General features: G+C 49.2%; 1 protein-coding gene across 1 annotated transcript in view; it reads left to right on the plus strand.

The window, feature by feature from the left end:
- Positions 1 to 21,305, plus strand: part of DHX36 (DEAH-box helicase 36) — a 193,142-nt gene that overhangs the window by 57,492 nt on the left and 114,345 nt on the right. The window contains exons 8-10 of the mRNA XM_075340720.1: positions 13,993 to 14,159; positions 18,457 to 18,538; positions 19,505 to 19,645. Of these exons, the coding sequence (XP_075196835.1) occupies positions 13,993 to 14,159; positions 18,457 to 18,538; positions 19,505 to 19,645 (390 nt within the window). The remainder of the gene's footprint in view (positions 1 to 13,992; positions 14,160 to 18,456; positions 18,539 to 19,504; positions 19,646 to 21,305) is intronic.

A 21,305-nucleotide genomic window follows, 5' to 3' on the forward strand; every position in this document is an offset into this window, starting at 1 on the left:
CCGGTCTCTGGTTGTGGACCTCTGAATATACTCCCTGGGGTTCATTCTCTTTGTAGAAGCTGTTTTCCCCACTCCAGCAGCATGTCTCACACGAGGAGCAAGGCTCCAAAGCTTTATACTACATGCGCTGCATGTAAGCTCCTGCTGCCTGAACCGAGCACCTATCCACATTGTGATGTCTACTCTAACTTGGCGGTGCCACAGCCTGGAGTGTCAACCCCAGTGGTCTCTCAGGCTGCTTCTGCCCCTGTGGCTGAACCCCCGGCCTGGGTAGAGTCCTTCTCTAGGTCTATCTCCCAGTCATTTGCTGAGTCCATGGGACTTCTCTCCAGGACTTTGATGAATATGCATCAGCCCCCTTCACAGGGTGCCTCTAATGCTCTTGCTAAGGGTCCTTTAGGATCCCTATCCTCTGACCTCCGTCCACTGGAGCTCACAGAGGATTCATCATCAGGGCACAGACCCCGTCCTCCTAAGAGGCGCTGCAGGGTTTCCTCTCCCTCCTCATCCCGCGGCTCTGATTCAAGAGCTGACTCGCAGGATGAGGAGGATGCCTTTCCAGGGGGTTCGGAGGCTAACTCCACGTGCCCCATTGATCTTTCTGAGGGTGACTCAGAACTTAGTGACTTGATTGCTTCCATTAATTCTGTACTGGATCTCAATCCGCCAGTATCAGAGGAGCAACCCTCTCTGGCAGAAAAGCACCAGTTTACCTCGCCTAAGAGAGTAAAGAGTGTGTTCTTTAACCACTCCAGTTTTCAGTCCGCTGTGACCAAACCCAGGGCCTGTCCTGACAAACGCTTCCCAAAGCGTGGTTCTGATGACCGTTTTCCCTTTCCACCTGAGGTGGTCAAGGAGTGGGCTCACTCCCCAAAGGTAGACCCTCCGGTGTCTAGGCTCTCAGCCCGGACCGTTGTGCCGGTGGCTGATGGCACTTCCCTTAGGGATGCCACTGACCGTCATATTGACCTTCTGGCCAAATTCGTGTGTGAAGCGGCGGGGGCCGCGTTTTCCCCAACTTTTGCAGCAGTGTGGGCCCTCAAAGCCATCTCTGCTTCTCTAGAGGAGATGCATTCCCTCACCAGAGAATCTATGCCCGAGATGGTTGCCTTAACTTCTCAAGCTTCAGCTTTTTCTTCTTATGCGATGTCTGCCATGCTAGAGGCTTCTCACCGCACTGCGGTGGCTTCGGCTAATTGCCTCGTTATCCTCAGGATCTTGTGGCTTCGAGAGTGGAAGGCAGATGCTTCTTCAAAGAAGTACCTTGCTGGGCTTCCTTTTGCTGGTTCCCGGCTGTTCGGTGAACAGCTGGATGAAATTATTAAAGAAGCTACTGGCGGGAAGAGTACTTCCATGCCACAAACCAAGACCAGGAAACCTGCCCAGGGTAGGATTCAGTCGAGGTTTCGCTCCTTTCGTTCCTCCAACTGGTCGTCCTCTAAGCCCTCCGCTAACTCAGCTAAGGACCAGAAATCCAACTGGCGCTCAAAAGCGCGTCCACAGAAGACCGCAGGAGGTCCTGCCACTAAGGCAGCCTCCTCGTGACTCTCTGCCCGCTCCAGCAACGTCCTTAGTCGGTGGCAGGCTCTCCCACTTTGGCGACGCTTGGTTTCAACAAGTCTCCGATCAGTGGGTGAGAGATATCATCTCTCACGGCTACAGGATAGAATTCTCTTCCAGCCCGCCAAACAGATTTTTTCTCTCAACTCCCCCCTGCTCCAAGGCCGCCGCCTTCTCACAGGCCGTGGCAGCCTTGCAGGCCAACGGAGTAATTGTACCAGTTCCCGCCCGGTTTTTACTCAAACCTCTTCCTAGTTCCCAAAAAGGATGGTACCTTCCGACCCATCCTGGATCTCAAGCTTCTCAACAAGCATGTTCGGGTGCGGCACTTTCGCATGGAGTCTCTGCGATCAGTCATTGCCTCAATGACCCAAGGGGATTTCCTGGCGTCCATCGACATCAGAGATGCCTATCTACACGTACCAATTGCAGTTTCACACCAGCGTTGGCTACGCTTTGCAATAGGAGAAGATCATTTCCAATTCGTGGCTCTCCCCTTCGGGTTAGCCACGGCCCCTCGGGTATTCACCAAGGTCACAGCACCAGTGATTGCGGTTCTGCACCTCCAGGGGTTGGCAGTGCTCCCTTACCTGGACGACCTTCTAGTCAAGGCTCCATCCAGCGCAGACTGTCAGCGGAGTGTCTTGCTCACTCTCGCCACTCTAGCCCAATTCGGGTGGCTTGTCATTCTTCCCAAATCCACTCTGACTCCGACCCAGAGTCTCACGTACCTAGGGATGCAGTTCGAGACTCTGCCGGCACTTGTGAAGTTGCCCTTAAACAAACAGCTGTCACTCCAGTTGGCGGTGCGCTCTCTCCTGAGGCCCCGCCGTTATACCCTCAGGCGTCTGATGCAGGTGCTGGGTCAAATGGTGGCGTCCATGGAGGCTGTTCCCTTTGCCCAGTTCCATCTGCGCCCCCTGCAGCTGGACATTCTCCGCTGTTGGGACAAGCGGCCTTCCTCCTTACACAAGTTAGTGGCTCTGTCGCCACAGACCAAGAGTTCTCTTCAGTGGTGGCTTCGGCCCCTCTCCCTGTCCCAAGGGCGCTTTTTCCTGGCCCCGTCCTGGGTGATTCTCACCACGGATGCCAGTCTATCCGGCTGGGGAGCGGTATGTCTCCACCACCGAGCACAGGGCACTTGGACTCCATCCGAGTCAGCCCTTTCAATCAATGTGCTGGAAACCAGAGCCGTGCTTCTTGCTCTCCTAGCATTTCACCACCTGCTGGCGGGCAGGCACATTCGAGTCCAGTCAGACAACGCGACAGCGGTTGCCTACATCAACCATCAAGGCGGGACACGCAGCCGCCTGGCAATGATGGAGCTACAACGCATTCTTCAATGGGCGGAGGACTCCAGGTCCACCATATCCGCAGTCCACATCCCAGGCGTGGACAACTGGGAGGCAGATTATCTCAGCCGTCAAAGCGTGGACGGTGGCGAGTGGTCCCTGCACCCGGCAGTATTTCAGTCGATCTGCTGCAAATGGGGCACTCCGGACGTGGACCTAATGGCATCCCATCACAACAACAAAGTTCCTGTTTACGTGGCTCGCTCCCACGATCCTCAGGCCTTCGCCGCGGACGCTCTGGTTCAGGACTGGTCCCAATTTCGTCTGTCCTACGTGTTTCCCCCTCTAGCTCTCTTGCCCAGAGTCCTGCGCAAGATCAGAATGGAGGGTTGTCGAGTCATCCTCATTGCTCCGGACTGGCCCAGGCGAGCTTGGTATCCGGACCTGCTCCAACTGTCCGTAGAGATGCCGTGGCATCTCCCGGACCGTCCAGACCTACTCTCGCAAGGTCCGTTTTTCCGTCCGAATTCTGCGGCCCTCAAATTGACGGCGTGGCTCTTGAGTCCTGGATTTTGACGGCTTCTGGTATTCCCCCTGAAGTCATCTCCACTAGGACTGGGGCCCGCAAGTCTTCCTCCGCTAAGATCTATCACAGGACTTGGAAAATTTTCCTGTCCTGGTGTCGCTCTACCGGCCATCCTCCTTGGCTATTCTCCTTGCCTTGACTCTTCTGTCTTTTCTACAGTCCGGTCTGCAGCTAGGACTGTCCCTCAACTCTCTCAAGGGACAAGTTTCGGCTCTGTCAGTTCTGTTCCAGTGGCGTCTCGCTCGGCTGGCTCAGGTCCGCACCTTCATGCAGGGCGCGTCTCACATCATTCCACCTTACCGGCGGCCCTTGGACCCCTGGGACCTTAACTTGGTTCTCACGGTCTTACAGAAACCCCCCTTTGAGCCTCTTAGGGAGGTTTCTTTGTATCGTCTTTCACAGAAAGTGGCCTTTCTGGTTGCCATAACTTCTCTCAGGAGAGTCTCTGATTTGGCTGCGCTCTTTTCGGAGTCACCTTTTTTAGTCTTTCATCAAGACAAGGTGGTTCTCCGTCCGACTCCAGACTTTCTTCCTAAGGTGGTCTCTCCCTTCCACCTTAACCAGGACATTACCTTACCTTCCTTCTGTCCGGCCCCTGTTCATCGCTTTGAAAAAGCTCTACATACTCTAGATCTGGTGCGTGCTCTCCGGATCTATGTGTCTCGCACCGCTGCGCTTAGGCGGTGCACCTCTCTTTTTGTGCTAACCACAGGTCGGCGCAAGGGCCTCCCTGCTTCTAAGCCGACCTTAGCCCGTTGGATTAGGTCGACCATTTCGGACGCCTATCAGAGTACGCAGGCGCCTCCCCCGCCGGGGATCAAAGCACACTCGACCAGAGCTGTCGGTCCCTCTTGGGCTTTTAGGCACCAGGCTACGGCTCAACAAGTCTGTCAGGCTGCCACTTGGGCTAGCCTGCATACCTTCTCGAAGCACTACCAAGTGCATGCTCATGCTTCGGCAGATGCAAGCTTGGGCAGACGCATCCTTCAGGCGGCGGTCGCCCATTTGTGAAGTTAGGTTCTGCCTACTTCTTAGTTTTTCTGTTTATTTCCCACCCAGGGACTGCTTTGGAACGTCCCAAGGTCTGGGTCTCCCAAAGGAACGATAAAGAAAAAGAGAATTTCTTCGGCGCTCCATTGGGAGACCCAGACGATTGGGTGTATAGCACTGCCTCCGGAGGCCACACAAAGCATTACACTAAAAAGTGTAAGGCCCCTCCCCTTCTGGCTATACACCCCCAGTGGGATCACTGGCTCACCAGTTTTCTGCTTTGTGCGAAGGAGGTCAGACATCCACGCATAGCTCCACTGTTTAGTCAGCAGTAGCTGCTGACTCTATCGGATGGAAGAAAAGAGGCCCCAGATAGGGCCCCCAGCATGCTCCCTTCTCACCCCACTTGCGGTTTGTAAGGTTGAGGTACCCATTGCGGGTACGGAGGCTGGAGCCCACATGCTGCTTTCCTTCCCCATCCCCCTGAGGGGCTCTGTGGAAGTGGGATCTTACCGGCCCCCAAACCCTGAGGCCGAGCTCCATCCACAGACCCAGAGACCCTGCTGGAGGAGCTGAGTACAGTCAGGGACAAGGCCCTGCAACGTTCAGGTACTCTGTGTCCCCGCACAGACAGGCCACGCACACTCCAGGCTTGCTGGGTGTGTTAGTGCGCCGGGGGCACTAGCGCTGCGCGCTCGGGTTAGAGTCACTGCAGCTTAGCTGAGTGATTTTATGTCTTGGGAACTACCGCGCCGGCCGCTCCGGGAGCGGCGGCGCCGCTGGGACTTGTAGTGCGCCGGGGACTCGCGCTGCCCGCGCTTTTACGGCGGCAGCGCTCATAAATCTAGTCCCCGGCTTTTGCGGCCTAGCTCTGCTTCGTTCCCGCCCCCACCCTGTCAATCAGGGAAAGGGAGAGACGCTGTTCTATAGCCAGCGCCGAGGGCTGGAGTCTTATTTACATACTCCAGCCCTCTCACCGGGCACAGTGGGGACGCAAGTTTCCCGCTCTTGGTCTCAACACGCCCAGGGCCCGCCCCTCTCCACAGGACGCTGGCAGCCATTCCTGCATGCAGTCTGGCTGGAGAACGGACACAGGCTCTGGGGGACTCAGACAAGGGACTCTGGCGACCACACACCCGCGTTTATGCGGGCGGTAAGCTGCACATAAGTGCTGGCCCCACTAGTGCCACAGTGTTATTTGGTGCATTTTTTCCCTGTACCATATATATTTATATTGCACTGTACAGTCGCTTCTTGGCTTATACCCTACATTGCTCTGAGGAGACAACAACATGTCATCCGCAAAACGCAAGGGTGCCAAGGCACAGGCGGTATGCACTGCTTGTGCCGCATGTGGGGCTAATCTACCGGCAGGTTCCAATGACCCCCATTGTGTGCAATGTTCCATCCCTGTGCCACTTCGGCAGCCAGAGTCTATGGTAGTAGTGGCCCAGGCAGAGACGCCTGTGAACCCTGCCCCGGTGACGGGGACAGAATTTGCAGTTTTTGCTGATAAGATGTCTGTCACTATGACAAAAATCCTGGAAACCTTGCAGTCCAGGCCAGTTTCTCAGACCATGGACACTGCTGTGTCTATGCTCCCCGGTCCCCCTCAGTTGGAACTAATCCGTACTTCAAGGGGGTCCCAGGCATCACAGGCTGAAGACTCTGACTCGGATGACAGTCCCAGGCAGCCTAAGCGGGCTCGCTGGGAAAGACCCTCGCCGTCATCACACTGGTCAGGGTCTCAGCGAGACGAGGCTCTGTATGAGGAGACAGAGGTGGGTGATCAGGAATCTAATCCTGACACCGCTCTCAATCTAGATACCCCTGATGGTGACGCTATGGTAAATGACCTTATAGCGGCCATCAATAGACTGTTGGATATTTCTCCCCCAGCCCCTTCAGCAGAGGAGGCAGCTGCACAGCAGGAGAAGTTCCATTTCCGGTATCCTAAGCGTAAATTGAGTACTTTTCTGGACCACGCTGACTTCAGAGAATCAGTCCAGAAACATCATGCTTATCCAGATAAGCGTTTCTCCAAACGTCTTAAGGATACACGTTATCCCTTTCCCCCTGACGTGGTCAAACGCTGGACCCAGTGTCCAAAGGTGGACCCCCCAATCTCCAGGCTTGCGGCTAGATCCATAGTTGCAGTGGAAGATGGGGCTTCACTTAAAGATGCCAATGACAGACAGATGGACCTTTGGTTAAAGTCTGTCTATGAAGCTATCGGCGCGTCGTTTGCTCCAGCATTCGCGGCCGTGTGGGCACTCCAAGCTATTTCAGCTGGCCTGGCACAGGTGGACTCTATCATACGTCCAGCAGTGCCGCGAGTAGCGTCCCTAACCTCGCAAATGTCTGCGTTTGCGACTTACGCTATCAACGCTGTACTAGACTCTACGAGCCGTACCTCAATGGCGTCTGCCAACTCTGTCGTTTTGCGCAGAGCCTTGTGGTTAAAGGAATGGAAAGCAGATTCTGCTTCCAAGAAATGTTTAACCAGCTTGCCACTATCTGGAGACAGACTGTTTGGTGAGCAATTGGCTGAGATCATTAAACAGTCCAAGGGTAAGGACTCCTCCTTACCCCAGCCCAGATCGAGCAAACCTCAACAGAGGAAGTGGCAGTCGAGGTTTCGGTCCTTTCGAGGCTCCAGCAAGACCCAATTCTCCTCGTCCAAAGGGACTCAGAAGGAGCAAAGGAGCTCAGATTCCTGGCGGGCACATTCACGCCCCAAGAAAGCAACCGGAGGAACCGCTTCCAAGGCGGCTGCCTCATGACTTTCGGCCTCATCCCTCCGCATCCTCGGTCGGTGGCAGGCTCTCCCGCTTTTGCGACATTTGGCTGCCACAGGTCAAAGACCGGTGGGTAGCAGACATTTTGTCTCACGGGTACAGGATAGAATTCAGTTCTCATCCTCCGCCTCGGTTCTTCAGAACCTCCCCACATCCCGACCGAGCAAATGCCCTTATGCAGGCGGTGTGCTCACTAAGAGCAGAAGGAGTGGTGATCCCTGTTCCTCTGCAGGAACAAGGACAAGGTTTTTACTCCAATCTCTTCGTGGTTCCAAAAAAGGACGGCTCGTTCCGTCCTGTTCTGGACCTGAAGCTGCTCAACAAGCATGTGAACGCCAGGCGGTTCCGGATGGAATCCCTCCGCTCCGTCATTGCCTCAATGTCTCAAGGAGATTTCCTTGCATCAATAGACATCAAAGATGCTTATCTCCACGTGCCGATTGCTACAGAGCACCAACGTTTTTTTACGTTTCGTGATAGGAGACGACCATCTCCAGTTCGTAGCTCTGCCATTTGGTCTGGCGACAGCCCCACGGGTTTTCACCAAGGTCATGGCGGCAGTGGTAGCAGTCTTGCATTCTCAGGGACATTCGGTGATTCCTTACTTAGACGATCTACTTGTCAAAGCACCCTCTCAAGAGGCATGCCAACACAGCCTGAATGTTGCGCTGGAGACTCTCCAGACTTTCGGGTGGATCATCAACTTTTCAAAGTCAAACCTGGCACCGACTCAATCACTAACGTATCTTGGCATGGAGTTTCATACTCTCTCAGCGATAGTGAAGCTTCCGCTGGACAAGCAGCGGTCACTACAGACAGGGGTGCAGTCTCTCCTTCAGGGTCAGTCGCACCCCTTAAGGCGCCTCATGCACTTCCTAGGGAAGATGGTGGCAGCAATGGAGGCAGTCCCGTTCGCGCAGTTTCATCTGCGCCCACTTCAATGGGACATTCTCCGCCAATGGGACGGGAAGACAACTTCCCTAGACAGGACAGTCTCCCTTTCTCAGATGACCAAGGACTCTCTGCAATGGTGGCTTCTTCCCACCTCATTATCACAGGGAAGATCATTCCTGCCCCCATCCTGGGCAGTGGTCACGACAGACGCGAGTCTGTCAGGGTGGGGAGCAGTTTTTCTCCACCACAGGGCTCAAGGGACGTGGACTCAGCAGGAGTCCACCCTTCAGATCAATGTTCTGGAAATCAGGGCAGTGTATCTTGCCCTATTAGCCTTCCAGCAGTGGCTGGAAGGAAAGCAGATCCGAATTCAGTCGGACAACTCCACAGCGGTGGCATACATCAACCACCAAGGAGGGACACGCAGTCGGCAAGCCTTCCAGGAAGTCAGGCGGATTCTGATGTGGGTGGAGGAAAGAGCATCCACCATATCCGCAGTTCACATCCCGGGCGTAGAAAACTGGGAAGCAGACTTCCTCAGTCGCCAGGGCATGGACGCAGGGGAATGGTCCCTTCACCCGGACGTGTTTCAGGAAATCTGCCGCCGCTGGGGGGTGCCGGACGTCGACCTAATGGCGTCTCGGCACAACAACAAGGTCCCGACCTTCATAGCGCGGTCTCGCGATCAAAGAGCTCTAGCGGCAGACGCCTTAGTGCAAGATTGGTCGCAGTTCCGGCTCCCTTATGTGTTCCCACCTCTGGCACTGTTGCCCAGAGTGTTACGCAAGATCAGATCCGATTGCGGCCGCGTCATACTCGTCGCCCCAGACTGGCCGAGGAGGTCGTGGTACCCGGATCTGTGGCATCTCACGGTCGGCCAACCGTGGGCACTACCAGACCGACCAGACTTACTGTCCCAAGGGCCGTTTTTCCATCGGAATTCTGCGGCCCTGAACCTGACTGTGTGGCCATTGAGTCCTGGATCCTAGCGTCTTCAGGATTATCCCAAGGGGTCGTTGCCACCATGAGACAGGCTAGGAAGCCCACGTCTGCTAAGATCTACCACAGAACGTGGAAGATATTCTTATCCTGGTGCTCTGCACAAGGAGTATCCCCCTGGCCATTCACGTTACCTGTCTTTCTTTCCTTCCTGCAATCTGGGTTGGAAAAGGGCTTGTCGCTCGGCTCCCTTAAAGGGCAAGTCTCGGCACTATCCGTGTTTTTTCAGAAGCGTCTAGCGCGACTGTCTAAGGTGCGCACGTTCCTGCAGGGGGTGTGTCATATCGTACCTCCGTACAGGAGGCCGTTAGATCCGTGGGATCTAAACAAGGTCCTTTTTGCTCTCCAGAAGCCGCCTTTCGAGCCCCTGAGGGATGTGTCACTTTCTCGACTCTCACAGAAAGTGGCATTTCTGGTAGCGGTCACGTCTCTTCGGAGAGTGTCTGAACTAGCAGCGCTGTCATCCAAAGCTCCCTTCCTGGTGTTCCACCAGGACAAGGTCGTGCTGCGCCCCATTCAGGAGTTTCTCCCTAAGGTGGTATCCTCTTTTCACCTTAATCAGGATATCTCCTTGCCTTCCTTTTATCCGCATGCAGTTCATCGGTATGAAAAGGATTTACATTTGTTGGATCTGGTGAGAGCACTCAGAATCTACATTTCCCGCACGGCGCCCCTGCGCCGCTCGGATGCGCTCTTTGTCCTTGTCGCTGGTAAGCGCAAAGGGTCGCAGGCTTCAAAAGCCACCCTGGCTCGATGGATCAAAGAACCAATTCTTGAAGCCTACCGTTCTGCTGGGCTTCCGGTTCCATCAGGGCTGAAGGCCCATTCTGCCAGAGCCGTGGGTGCGTCCTGGGCATTACGACACCAGGCTACGGCTCAACAGGTGTGCCAGGCAGCTACCTGGTCGAGTCTGCACACTTTCACCAAACATTATCAGGTGCATACCTATGCTTCGGCGGACGCCAGCCTAGGTAGAAGAGTCCTGCAGGCGGCAGTTGCCTCCCCGTAGGGGAGGGCTGTCTTTGCAGCTCTAACATGAGGTATTTCTTTACCCACCCAGGGACAGCTTTTGGACGTCCCAATCGTCTGGGTCTCCCAATGGAGCGCCGAAGAAGAAGGGAATTTTGTTACTTACCGTAAATTCCTTTTCTTCTAGCTCCTATTGGGAGACCCAGCACCCGCCCTGTTGTCCTTCGGGATTTTTGGTTGTTTTTCGGGTACACATGTTGTTCATGTTGAACGGTTTTCAGTTCTCCGACGTTACTTCGGAGTGAATTTGTTTAAACCAGTTCTTGGCTTTCCTCCTTCTTGCTTTTGCACTAAAACTGGTGAGCCAGTGATCCCACTGGGGGTGTATAGCCAGAAGGGGAGGGGCCTTACACTTTTTAGTGTAATGCTTTGTGTGGCCTCCGGAGGCAGTGCTATACACCCAATCGTCTGGGTCTCCCAATAGGAGCTAGAAGAAAAGGAATTTACGGTAAGTAACAAAATTCCCTTCTTTGTTTACTTACCGTAAATTCTTTTTCTTATAGTTCCGTCTTGGGAGACCCAGCACCCTCCCTGTTGCCTGTTGGCAATTTCCTTGTTCCGCGTGTTTTCACTGGCTGTTGTCGTGGACAGAGTCTCCGGTTGTTCCGGCTCTTGCTCTGTTCTACTTGTGGGTGGCTATTCTCCTTCAGCTTTTGCACTAAACTGGCTGTGACTGGCTCACCAGGGGGTGTATAAGCTCAGAGGGAGGAGCTACACTTTTAAGTGTAGTACTTTGTGTGTCCTCCGGAGGCAGAAGCTAAACACCCATGGTCTGGGTCTCCCAAGACTGAACTATAAGAAAAAGAATTTACGGTAAGTAAACAAAATTCTCTTTTTTTTCCCATAGGTTTTGCTGGGAAATGTCTGCAGAAAGATTTCAAACATTTCTCAAGAAATGTCCGCAGCAAAACCGCGGGTAAAAACGCCTAGTGCGCACAGGGCCTCAAGAGGTTTTCCCACAAACTAAGTTAATTTTTTTTTGTTTTTAATCAATATTTCTGGAAATAATAATAAGTTCCACATTTGTATGTGTTGTGTTTTTTTTAAAAGTTACTGTGTTGGGATAATCTTATATATGTGCCCCTGCTATGTATTGTTTAATGGCCGTGTCTGACCGTACAAGGACATGGTCTGATCATACCACAGCTCCTGGGCTGGGGAGGAAGTAAAAAGAGTATATAGACATTACAGAACAGGATTACAGATTCTTTTTGTGAGGTAAAACATTTCCCTGCCCGTTTTTTTTTTTAAAAAAATGTTTTACTTGAAAGAATTTTTTGCAATGCCAAGCTTTAATGTATATATACTTTTATTACTGCCTCCCTGTGATATGATCAGACCGTGTGGAGATGTGGTATGATGAGACCGTATCTTTTAGTCAGAAACAGCCATTAAACAGTACATAGGGGGACACATTTGTGATTATCTCAGCAGAGAAACAATTTGTTTTAATCACATCCAATTGTGGAACTTTATTATTATTCCAAGATCTATTTGATGTAACCAGAAAGAAGAGAAAAGGGTTATTTCACTGCTTTCCGTAGAGATAAGAAATCCAGATGAATATGGGGAATGATTTGTTGTCAATGCGTTTCAAAGCCAACAGGCTTCTTCTTCAGGAAGTGACTTTGCCATTTCTTTCTGTTTTAAAAACTCCTGGGTCACTTTAAAAATATGTTTTGGGTAAATGTCCATCTGTATGGTGACGCACCGTCCAATCAACCTTGTGGCATTTGGTTGAATCTGAACAGAAAGTATCACCCTGAACACTGCAGAATTCATCTGCCTGCTTCTGTCTTCAGTCACATCATCAATAAACACTTGTGACCCAGTGTCATTGAAAGCCATGCATGCTCGCTCCTCATCAGGCATCACACTGCCTCCATCATGTTTTACTGAGGATGTGGTGTTCTTTGGGTCATTACCTGTTCTAAGTATTCTCCATGCTTTATTTTTCCCATCATTCTGGAACTGATTGGTTTTGGTTTCATCTGTCCATATCTTGCTTCTTTACATGTGTGTGTTGTTTTGTTTTTTTTTTCTCTACGAAAGTCTAGCCTTGCCTTTCTATTTTAAAGGCTGATTAATGGTTTGCACCCTGAGGTGAACCCCCTGCATTTGTTTTCATGAAGTCTTCTCTTTATGACTTGGATACTGAAACACCTACTTCCTGGAGTGTTCCTCACTTGGGCGGATGCTGTGAAGAGGTTTTTCTTCACCATGGAAAGGATTCTTATATCTTTCACCACTGTTGTCTTCTGTGCATGTCTAGACCTTTTTGAGTTCTCAAGGTCACCACACCTGGAATCAGCTGAAGACCTTTTACCTGCTTAATTGATGATTAAAGAGCTTTTGAGATAATTTTCCAATTACTTTTGGTCCCTTGAAAAAGAGACAGCATCAAGTTTAAAGCTGGGGTCACACTAAACGACAGCGACAACGACGTCGCTGTTACGTCACCATTTTCTGTGACGTAGCAGCGACCTTGTAAGTCGCTGTTATGATCGCTGCTTAGCTGTCAAACACAGCAGCCGAAGCAGCGATCATAACGACACGCGTCGCTGTGCTGCAACATGTGCAGAGAGCAGGGAGCCGCGCACACTGCTTAGCGCTGGCTCCTTGCTCTCCTAGCTACAGTACACATCGGGTTAATTACACGATGTGTACTGCAGCTACATGTGCAGAGAGAAGGGAGCCGCGCACACTGCTTAGCGCTGGCTCCTTGCTCTCCTAGCTACAGTACACATCGGGTTAATTACACGATGTGTATTGCAGCTACATGTGCAGAGAGCAGGAGCCGGCGCTGGCAGTGAGAGCGGCGGAGGCTGGTAACGAAGGTAAATATCGGGTAACCACCTTGGTTACCCGATGTTTTCCTTGGTTACAGCTTACCGCAGATGCCGGCTCCTGCTCCCTGCTTGCTTCATTTCGTCGCTCTCTCGCTGTCACACACAGCAATCTGTGCGTCACAGCGGGAGAGCGACGACCAAAAAATGAAGCTGGACATTCAGCAACGAGCGGCGACCTCACAGCAGGGGCCAGCTCGTTGCTGGATGTGACACACAGCGACGGGACGTCGCTGCAACGTCACAGAAAATGGTGACGTAGCAGCGACGTCGTTGTCGTTGTCGCTGTGTGTGACACCACCTTAAGAGCTGTAACTCCTAAACTCTTAAGACCGCTTTACACATGTCGATTTATTGGGTGATCGCATGTGCGACGTGACACGCCCAAATCGTGTTTACGATTTGCCGGTATTGCTTATTGGTCGTTTATTTGCTGTCACACGTAACGATCTCAAAACCGACGTATCAGCAATCAACGATATATTGTTGGACCCAGGCGGTCGTTTGAATGTTGTTCGATGTTGGCAGAGTGTCAAACGGAGCAATATGTCGGCTGCTTCCCCAAAGCGAACAATTTTATAAAAATGAACGACGTGTCAACGATCCACGGTTTTCATCCTATTTGCGATCGTTCAGAGTCGCTCGTAGGTGTCACACGCAACGACGTCGCAAACGATGCCGGATGTGCGTCACAGAATCTGTGACCCCGACGACATATCTCCTGATAAATCGACGCGTGTAACGGGGCCTTTACTCCCATTAGATGTGAGTACCCTCAAATTAAAGCTGAGAGTCTGAGATTGATTACATAACTGTATATTGAATATGTTTTGGTAAACAACTAAGAAGCCAAAACTTGTGTCACCGTCCAAATATTCTGCACCTAACTATATATTGTAGAACAAAAGGTTTTACTTTTCCCTGCTGATACTTAATGGGTTTTTCCAGAAGGTGATGGATCCTTTAAGAACTCTCCAGGCATCTGTTTTTTCTTTCAGGCTGTTGAGCAGTGTCAGCCATATTGTATTAGATGAAGTCCACGAGAGGAACTTACAATCGGATATGCTAATGGCAATTGTAAAAGATATTCTGAAGTGTCGCGCCAATCTGAAGGTCATTTTGATGAGTGCCACACTGAACGCTGAAAAGTTTTCTCACTATTTTGGTCAGTTAACCTTTGCATCACAGTACCAATGCTTTTCATATATATTAATGTGCAGTCTATATTTTCCGTGTAGAATAAGACTGATTGGGGTTCATATGTGCTTTTTCCATAGCCTGTCATCTTATATAAATAGCTTCTGCAGTTTGGGGTTTGCATATGGTTCATTCTGTCACGTTTTCCTAAATGCTTTTAGTGAATGTATTGACCATTACTACTGTAAAATAATGGAAATAGAGCCAACATGGGGCTAAGGGGTACTTTGCACCCAAGACATCGCAAGCCGATGATAGTGATGCCGAGCGTGATAGTACCCGCCCCCGTCGCACATGCGATAACTTGTGATAGCTGCCGTAGCGAACATTATCGCTACGGCAGCTTCACACGCACTTGCCTGCTCTGCGACGTCGCTCTGGCCGGCGAACTGCCTCCTTCCTAAGGGGGTGGGTCGTGCGACGTCACACGGCAGGCCGCAATAGAAGCGGAGGGGTGGAGATGAGCGAGACGTAAACATCCTGTCCACCTCCTTCCTTCCACATAGCCGGCGTGAGCCGCGGGACGCAGGTAAGGAGATGTTCCTCGATCCTGCGGCTTCTCACACAGCGATGTATGCTGCCGCAGGAACGAGGAACAACATCGTACCTGTCGCTGCCGCGACATTATGGAAATGACCGACACTACACAGATGATACGATTTCGACGCTTTTGCGCTCGGTAATCGTATCAAAAAGGATTCACATACTCCGATGACGACAACGACGCAGAATGTGCGTCACTTTTGATTTGACCCCAACGACATCGCAGCTGCGATGTCGTAGTATGCAAAGTGCCCCTAAGATTGGATGCACAATACAGACTGGGTATTCTACTGTGCACACTTGTTTTATACTGTAGTTTTCATTATTTAATATTAAAACTAGTGTGCAAAGTAGAAAACCCACGTCACAGGAGGCTTATTGAAATAAGCCCCATAGTCAGTATGGTGCACCCATAGTTAGCAATATTGGTTTTGCACTTTACTATACATACCACTTTATAATCAACTAATGGTTCAGTTGCTGTCTGCAACATGTCTACTATGACCCCTACTCTTCTTGGCGATTTTTCTCGCTGTAGTTTTTTCATCCCCCCCTTCTTCCAAGAGCCAAAATTTTCTTACATTTTTTTCTTCAGCACACCTATGAGATCTTGTGTTTATTACAGACCAGTAGTGGCTTGGAGTGGCACTATTAATTTTACCATACAATGTACTAGAAAATTGAAAAGAAAAAATACCATTTCAGTGAAATTGTGGGAAAAAGGCAATTTCGCAATTTTTTTTTTTTTTTTTTTAAGAGATTTGTTCTGTGGTAAAAATGACCCAGCAATATAATTCTCCAGGTTAACATGATTATGTTGATACCACACTGGTCTAGTTCGTTTTTTTTTTTTTTTCTTTTTTTGTGTTTGAAATAAAATGTGGAAATTTGTTTAAAAAAAAAAAAAAAGTTTTCACCTTGTCACCATTTTCCAAGGCTCATTTTTACTAATTCTATTCTTGGGGAACATAGAGCATTTTGATCACTTTTTACTGCATTTATTTTTGTTTTGTTTTCATTACTGGCCACATCAATATTTTGTTGAGAAACAAGGTTTCTCTCAAATACCTTGGTTGCCAGTAGTGCCTGTGAGCAACGCTATTGTGGTCCGCCCACCCTCTTCATGTGACTCTCGAGCTTCGTGACCTCTGATGTCCGGTGATGTCACATCAACTGAGGCGGGCCGCAGTCTTCCTGAGTGACTGACCTGTGGGCAGCGTTTCACCTCTCGTCACAGCCCAGCAACTCGCATGCTCTCTCTTTCACTACAGAGCGCCGCATGTAAGAACGATGCTGGGCTGGGATGAGCAGTGAAACGCCGCCCACAGCCCAGTCACTCAGGAAGACTGCGGCCTGCCTCAGTTGATGTTACTTCACCAGATATCCGAAGTCACTGAGCCCGGGAGTCACGCAAAGAGGGTGAGCAGACCGCAATAGCGCTGCTAACAGGCACTATTGGCAACACAAGGTATTTAAGAGAAGCCTTGTTTCTCAACAAAATATCAATGTGGCCAGTATTGAAAAGGGGTGAACCACCTCTTTAAGGTGCTCATCAAGTTCACATTTGATCTTGCTGGGACCACATACAGGTGGTGAAATAAGTATTGAACACATCACCAATTTTCTAAAATTATATTTGTGAAGGTGCTCTTTGACATCACATCACAAGATGTTGAGAAAAACACATCCAATTCATACAGGTAAAGAAATCAAACCACATGTCCATCAATTGTTATTTGTGTTATGAGGAGTGAAGCAGGGAAAAAGTATTGCACACATGAAGAAAAAGAGCTGCAAAAAGTCATGAGACGAGCTGAAATCCCCATTAATTAGAAAGCAATTCTGCCACTTAGTGAAATTTCATCAGCTGGTTCAACTGAGAGCCTATAAAAAGGTGTCATTAACAAGTACCACAAAAGAAACATCTAATGATAAGTAAAAGCAGTGAGCTGTCTCAAGATCTCTTGAAACCTTATTGTTGCAAAACATACTGATGGCATTGTTTACAGAAGAATTTCTAAACTACTGAAGGTGCCAGTGAGCACTGTTGGGGTTATAATCTGGCAGTGGAAAGAACATAATTTCACCATAAACTGGCCATGTCCAGGTGCTCCCTGCAATATTTCAGATAGAGTATAAAGAATTATCACAAGAGTTGTCCAAGAACAAAGTGAAGAAAGCTAAAGAAAGATCTGGAATCGGCAGGTACAGTTGTTTCAAAGAAATAATAAGTAATGCACTTCATGGCCTGTATGCACGATCACCACACAAGACTCCATTGCTGAACAATAAACATGTTCAAGCGCCTGTATAGTTTTTTCACCAACATTTAAACAACCTGTGAAATACTGGGAGAATATAGTCTGGTCCGATGAGACCAAAATGTAACTCTTTTGATTCCATAATACACACCATGTTTGGACACCAACAACACCATACCAACAGTGATGTTTGGAGGTGGGAACATCATGGTGCGGGGCTGTTTTCAGCATATGGCACTGGCAAGCTTCATATGATTGAAGGAAGGATGAATGTACAAATGTACAGAGACATTCTTGATAACAATATGCTGCCATCTACCAGGATGATGGAGTTGAAATGAGGACATTTCAGCAACACAATGATCCTAAACACATAGCCAAGAAAACTCTCAATTGGTTTTGGAGAAAGAAAGCAAAGCTGCTAGAATGACCCAGCCGATTACCGGACCTGAATTCAATAGAAAATTTATGGAAGGAACTAAGAGGACCGGAATCCAGTTTAAGGCAAGTAATTTATGAACTTGGATTAAAATAAGAAACCTATCTATCACTATCCGGGACTGTGGGTCCATGTCCTCTTCTAGTATATCCAAAATACTTGAATATAACTGAAGTGTTATATGGTAGACCCGTTCTATCAGACACTACCTCTTTCCAAAATACTACAATTCTTGTGCATACTCATAGCATGTGCATTGTATGGGCTTTACTCTTTCCACACCTCGGACACAGTGAATTGTTCCTAATCACCCTCTAGTGGAGTAAGCTAGGGTTTCTGTATACCATGTCTATTAGGCTATGTGCGCACGTTGCGTAATTGCATGAAGTTACGCTGCGATCTGCACCGCAGCGTAACTGCATGCGTCCTGCGTCCCCTGCATAATCTATGGAGATTGTGCAGGAGACGTGCGCACATGGCATATTAGAGCGCAGTGCTTCGGCTGCTGCTCGAAGCACGCGTTCTAAGAAGTGACATGTCACTTCTTTCGTGCGCTCTGCATGCAGTGCCCGCTCTGTCTATGGGAGAGGCTGAGAGGGGCTACATGCAGATCACATGAAATCGGCTTTTGTTTCTGCAGTGACTTGAAGCGCACGTGTGCTGTTCAAATCGCTGCAGAAATTTCTGCAGGGCCAGTACGCAACGTGCGCACATAGCCTTAGGTGTAACTGAGAGTGATGCTGAGACTCGCTCAGTGCCAATCTCGGAGTGGATTCCAGGATATTTTCCCATACCCCAGCTGATAGAGGCCCAACGTCTGCTTCCCGTTAGGATTTACCATTTATCAAGAATTTAGATAGATACCGATATTACTTTAAAAAAAAATTTACTTAGAAAATTGGGGACGTGTTCAATACTTATTTCGCCCGCTGTATTTGTTGGGAATTGCTTTACATATCATCTGATGTTGCCAGAAATCACTGTAATGGTGATAAAATCTTGGTTGCGTCTTCTCTACACAGACGGCTGTCCTATGCTGCACATTCCTGGATTAACTTTCCCTGTGAAAGAGTATCTGTTGGAGGACGTAGTTGAGATGGTAAAGTAAGTATGGTGTCCGCTGTCTGACATATAAGCACATACTGCTTCTGTTTTATGGAATGTGTTTGTCTCCAACACACAATGTAAAATCTTCTTTTATTCTGAACTCCTAGGTATTAAAAAATAAATAATCTTCCAATTTTCACTTTGGTCACTGAACTTAATATTAGACTCACACTTCCTGTTCCAACCAATTTTTAGGGGTCATCTCTCATTGTAGGCGGGATTACAGAACTGGGTATCACTTCTATTTGGGATCCATGACTGACTATAGATGATCTCACAGATCTCCCTCTCTGCACAGAGACCTCTGCACAGACCATAGAGCATGCTCAGAACATCCCTCCATAGAAGTCAGTGAATCACATTTCGGCTTTTGCTATGTTCCATGTGGCTGAACTAAAGCGTATTTCTAGGTGCTGTTAAGAGAAGCTCGGCCAAGATGACCACAGAATAAAAAAAAAAATTGAAAACTAAAACTTAATAGTGAATATAATAAAATTATAGCTGGTACATTCTCTTTATTGCTGCTGTTAAAGGTTAATGTCATTTTTATTTTTTAAATGCTTGGTACTACTTACCGTGTACCAGATTGGTGAGGTCCGGAGACCCCAAGTGATCACTCAGAAATGCTGTGCAGTGCACTGCTGCGGCCCTGAGTTTCTGCCTTAGCGTGCACACAGCGGTGTATGGGTGCAATAGGAAATCGATCCGCCTTTGCACAGAGTGGAGTCATAGGCTTTGTATTGAGTCGGACATCCCTCTGTGCACCCTTGTGCAGAAATTCAGCATTTTACCCTGTTGAGCAGCAAGCTGCAGAGTGGCTGTTATGAGCAATTAGAGGGGTCTGAGCTGGACCCGCACCCATCTGCTGTACATTACAGGTTGTACTAATTAATTAAAAGATAAAAATGTTATTGATTCACTGAAACAAATTACATGTTTTGTTTTTTTTTATATTTTTATTAGATATTCCCCCAATGAAGGTGACTTGAGGCCACAGTCAAATAGACGATTCATGCAGGGACGTAACACTCGTCCAGAAAAAGCTGAAAAGGAAGAAATCTACAGGGAACGCCTTCCAGAATATTTAAGGCGACTTCAAGGAAAGTGAGTAACAGTCTGTTTCCACACTGCTGCTGAAGCCACTGGAAAGTCATCATAATATCCCACAGCCCACTGTCCTGTGTGAGCCGGTCATTCATTGTTTGCTTTCCATTCCTCCTTGTCCTACACAATCCTATAGTCTGAACCACACCAATGTTAACCCTTAGGCTATGTGCCCACAGGGAAAGTGTCCTGCGGATATATCCGCAGGAGCTCCCAGAAATCCACAGCACAACTTTGAGTTGTGCTGCGTTTTTGGTGCGATGGTCCTGCGGATCTGCTGCGGGCATTCTGCATTGAGGATACAGTACCATGGCTTGGGCACTGCTTCCTCAATGCAGAGCAAGTGCTGGAGTGATCGGTGAGTTCATACTCACCTGTATCGCACAGCAACTTGGTTTCTGGCCGGCTCCTGGGGAAGATGGCGGGGCCTGGACGAGCTCCGGCTGTCAGATGACCGGAGCTCGGGCTGTCACATGACTGCAGCTCGTACAGGCCCTGCCCACCTCTTGCAGCCCGCTCCTATCTCCGTCCTGCTCTTCTACACCGAAGGAAGAGTCTCTGGTGTCTTCAATAAGGCAGGTAATAGAAATTCGCACGGGAAAATCCGCATGAATAATTGACATGCAGTTTTGTGCGGCTGTGGGACATCCGCAGCATTTTTCACAGCCGCACATACCGCAGCATTGATACAGCACTCCCCAAATCCCATAGGATAACATGGGGAGTGTCTATACTTGTGTAAACCTGCGGATTTGTCTGGAAAATCCGCAGGTTTTCCGCGTCTAAATCCACGGGTATTTTCTCCCATGGGCACATAGCCTTACACTGGTCAGAACCATTACATTTCTTCCTATTGAACTTAGAGCCCATTGTAATGTAAATACAAGAAGCCCCCATTGCCACGTCATTCTTGACCATAATAATCAAATAAGTAAATGGTGAGAATCACTCCATTCATTTACAGGGGAGCTCTGGAAATGGCAAAGCTATTTAAGACGTGAAACCATTAAGATTCAAAATATAAAAATATTTTTATGTCCTTTTATGATATATTTTTAAAAGTTTAAATTGCCCTCTTTTTCACCTTCAAAAATAAAAAAATGAAAAATGTTAAAAAAAATATTAACTTTTGGTATTGTATTCAATGAACTCCAGTGTACCAAAATATAAAATTATTGAAATCATAATAAAAAAAAATATATAAATATATACTGTAGAGCAGGGGTCTCAAACACACGGGCCACATGCGGCCCCTCAGGGTAGTTCGGCCGGCCCTCAGGCCCATGCCCCTGTTCACTATCACGGCAGGTGCAGGGGCCGCAGCCACTGTCTGCACTTTGTCAGATAAATGTGTTGCTGGTGCTGCGCTCTCGCGCCGGCAATACAATCCTCTCACATAAATCACTGACAGTGACACTGCACCGGCCGCGATAGTGAACGGGGGCACGGGCCTGGGGGCCGCACGAAGCAGAGGTGAGGCAGCGGAGGGAGCGCGGGACAGGTAAGAATTTGTGTGTGTGTGTGTGTGTGTGTGTGTGTGTGTGTTGGACGTTAACCCCTTAGCGACCTATGACGTACTAGGTATGTTATGGCTCCCTGGTACTTAAGGACCCATGACGTACCCAGTACGTCATGGCGAAATCGCAGCCCCGGTCGCTGC

The sequence above is a fragment of the Anomaloglossus baeobatrachus genome, chromosome 3 (genome assembly GCF_048569485.1).
Source record: "Anomaloglossus baeobatrachus isolate aAnoBae1 chromosome 3, aAnoBae1.hap1, whole genome shotgun sequence".
NCBI lineage: Eukaryota > Metazoa > Chordata > Amphibia > Anura > Aromobatidae > Anomaloglossus > Anomaloglossus baeobatrachus.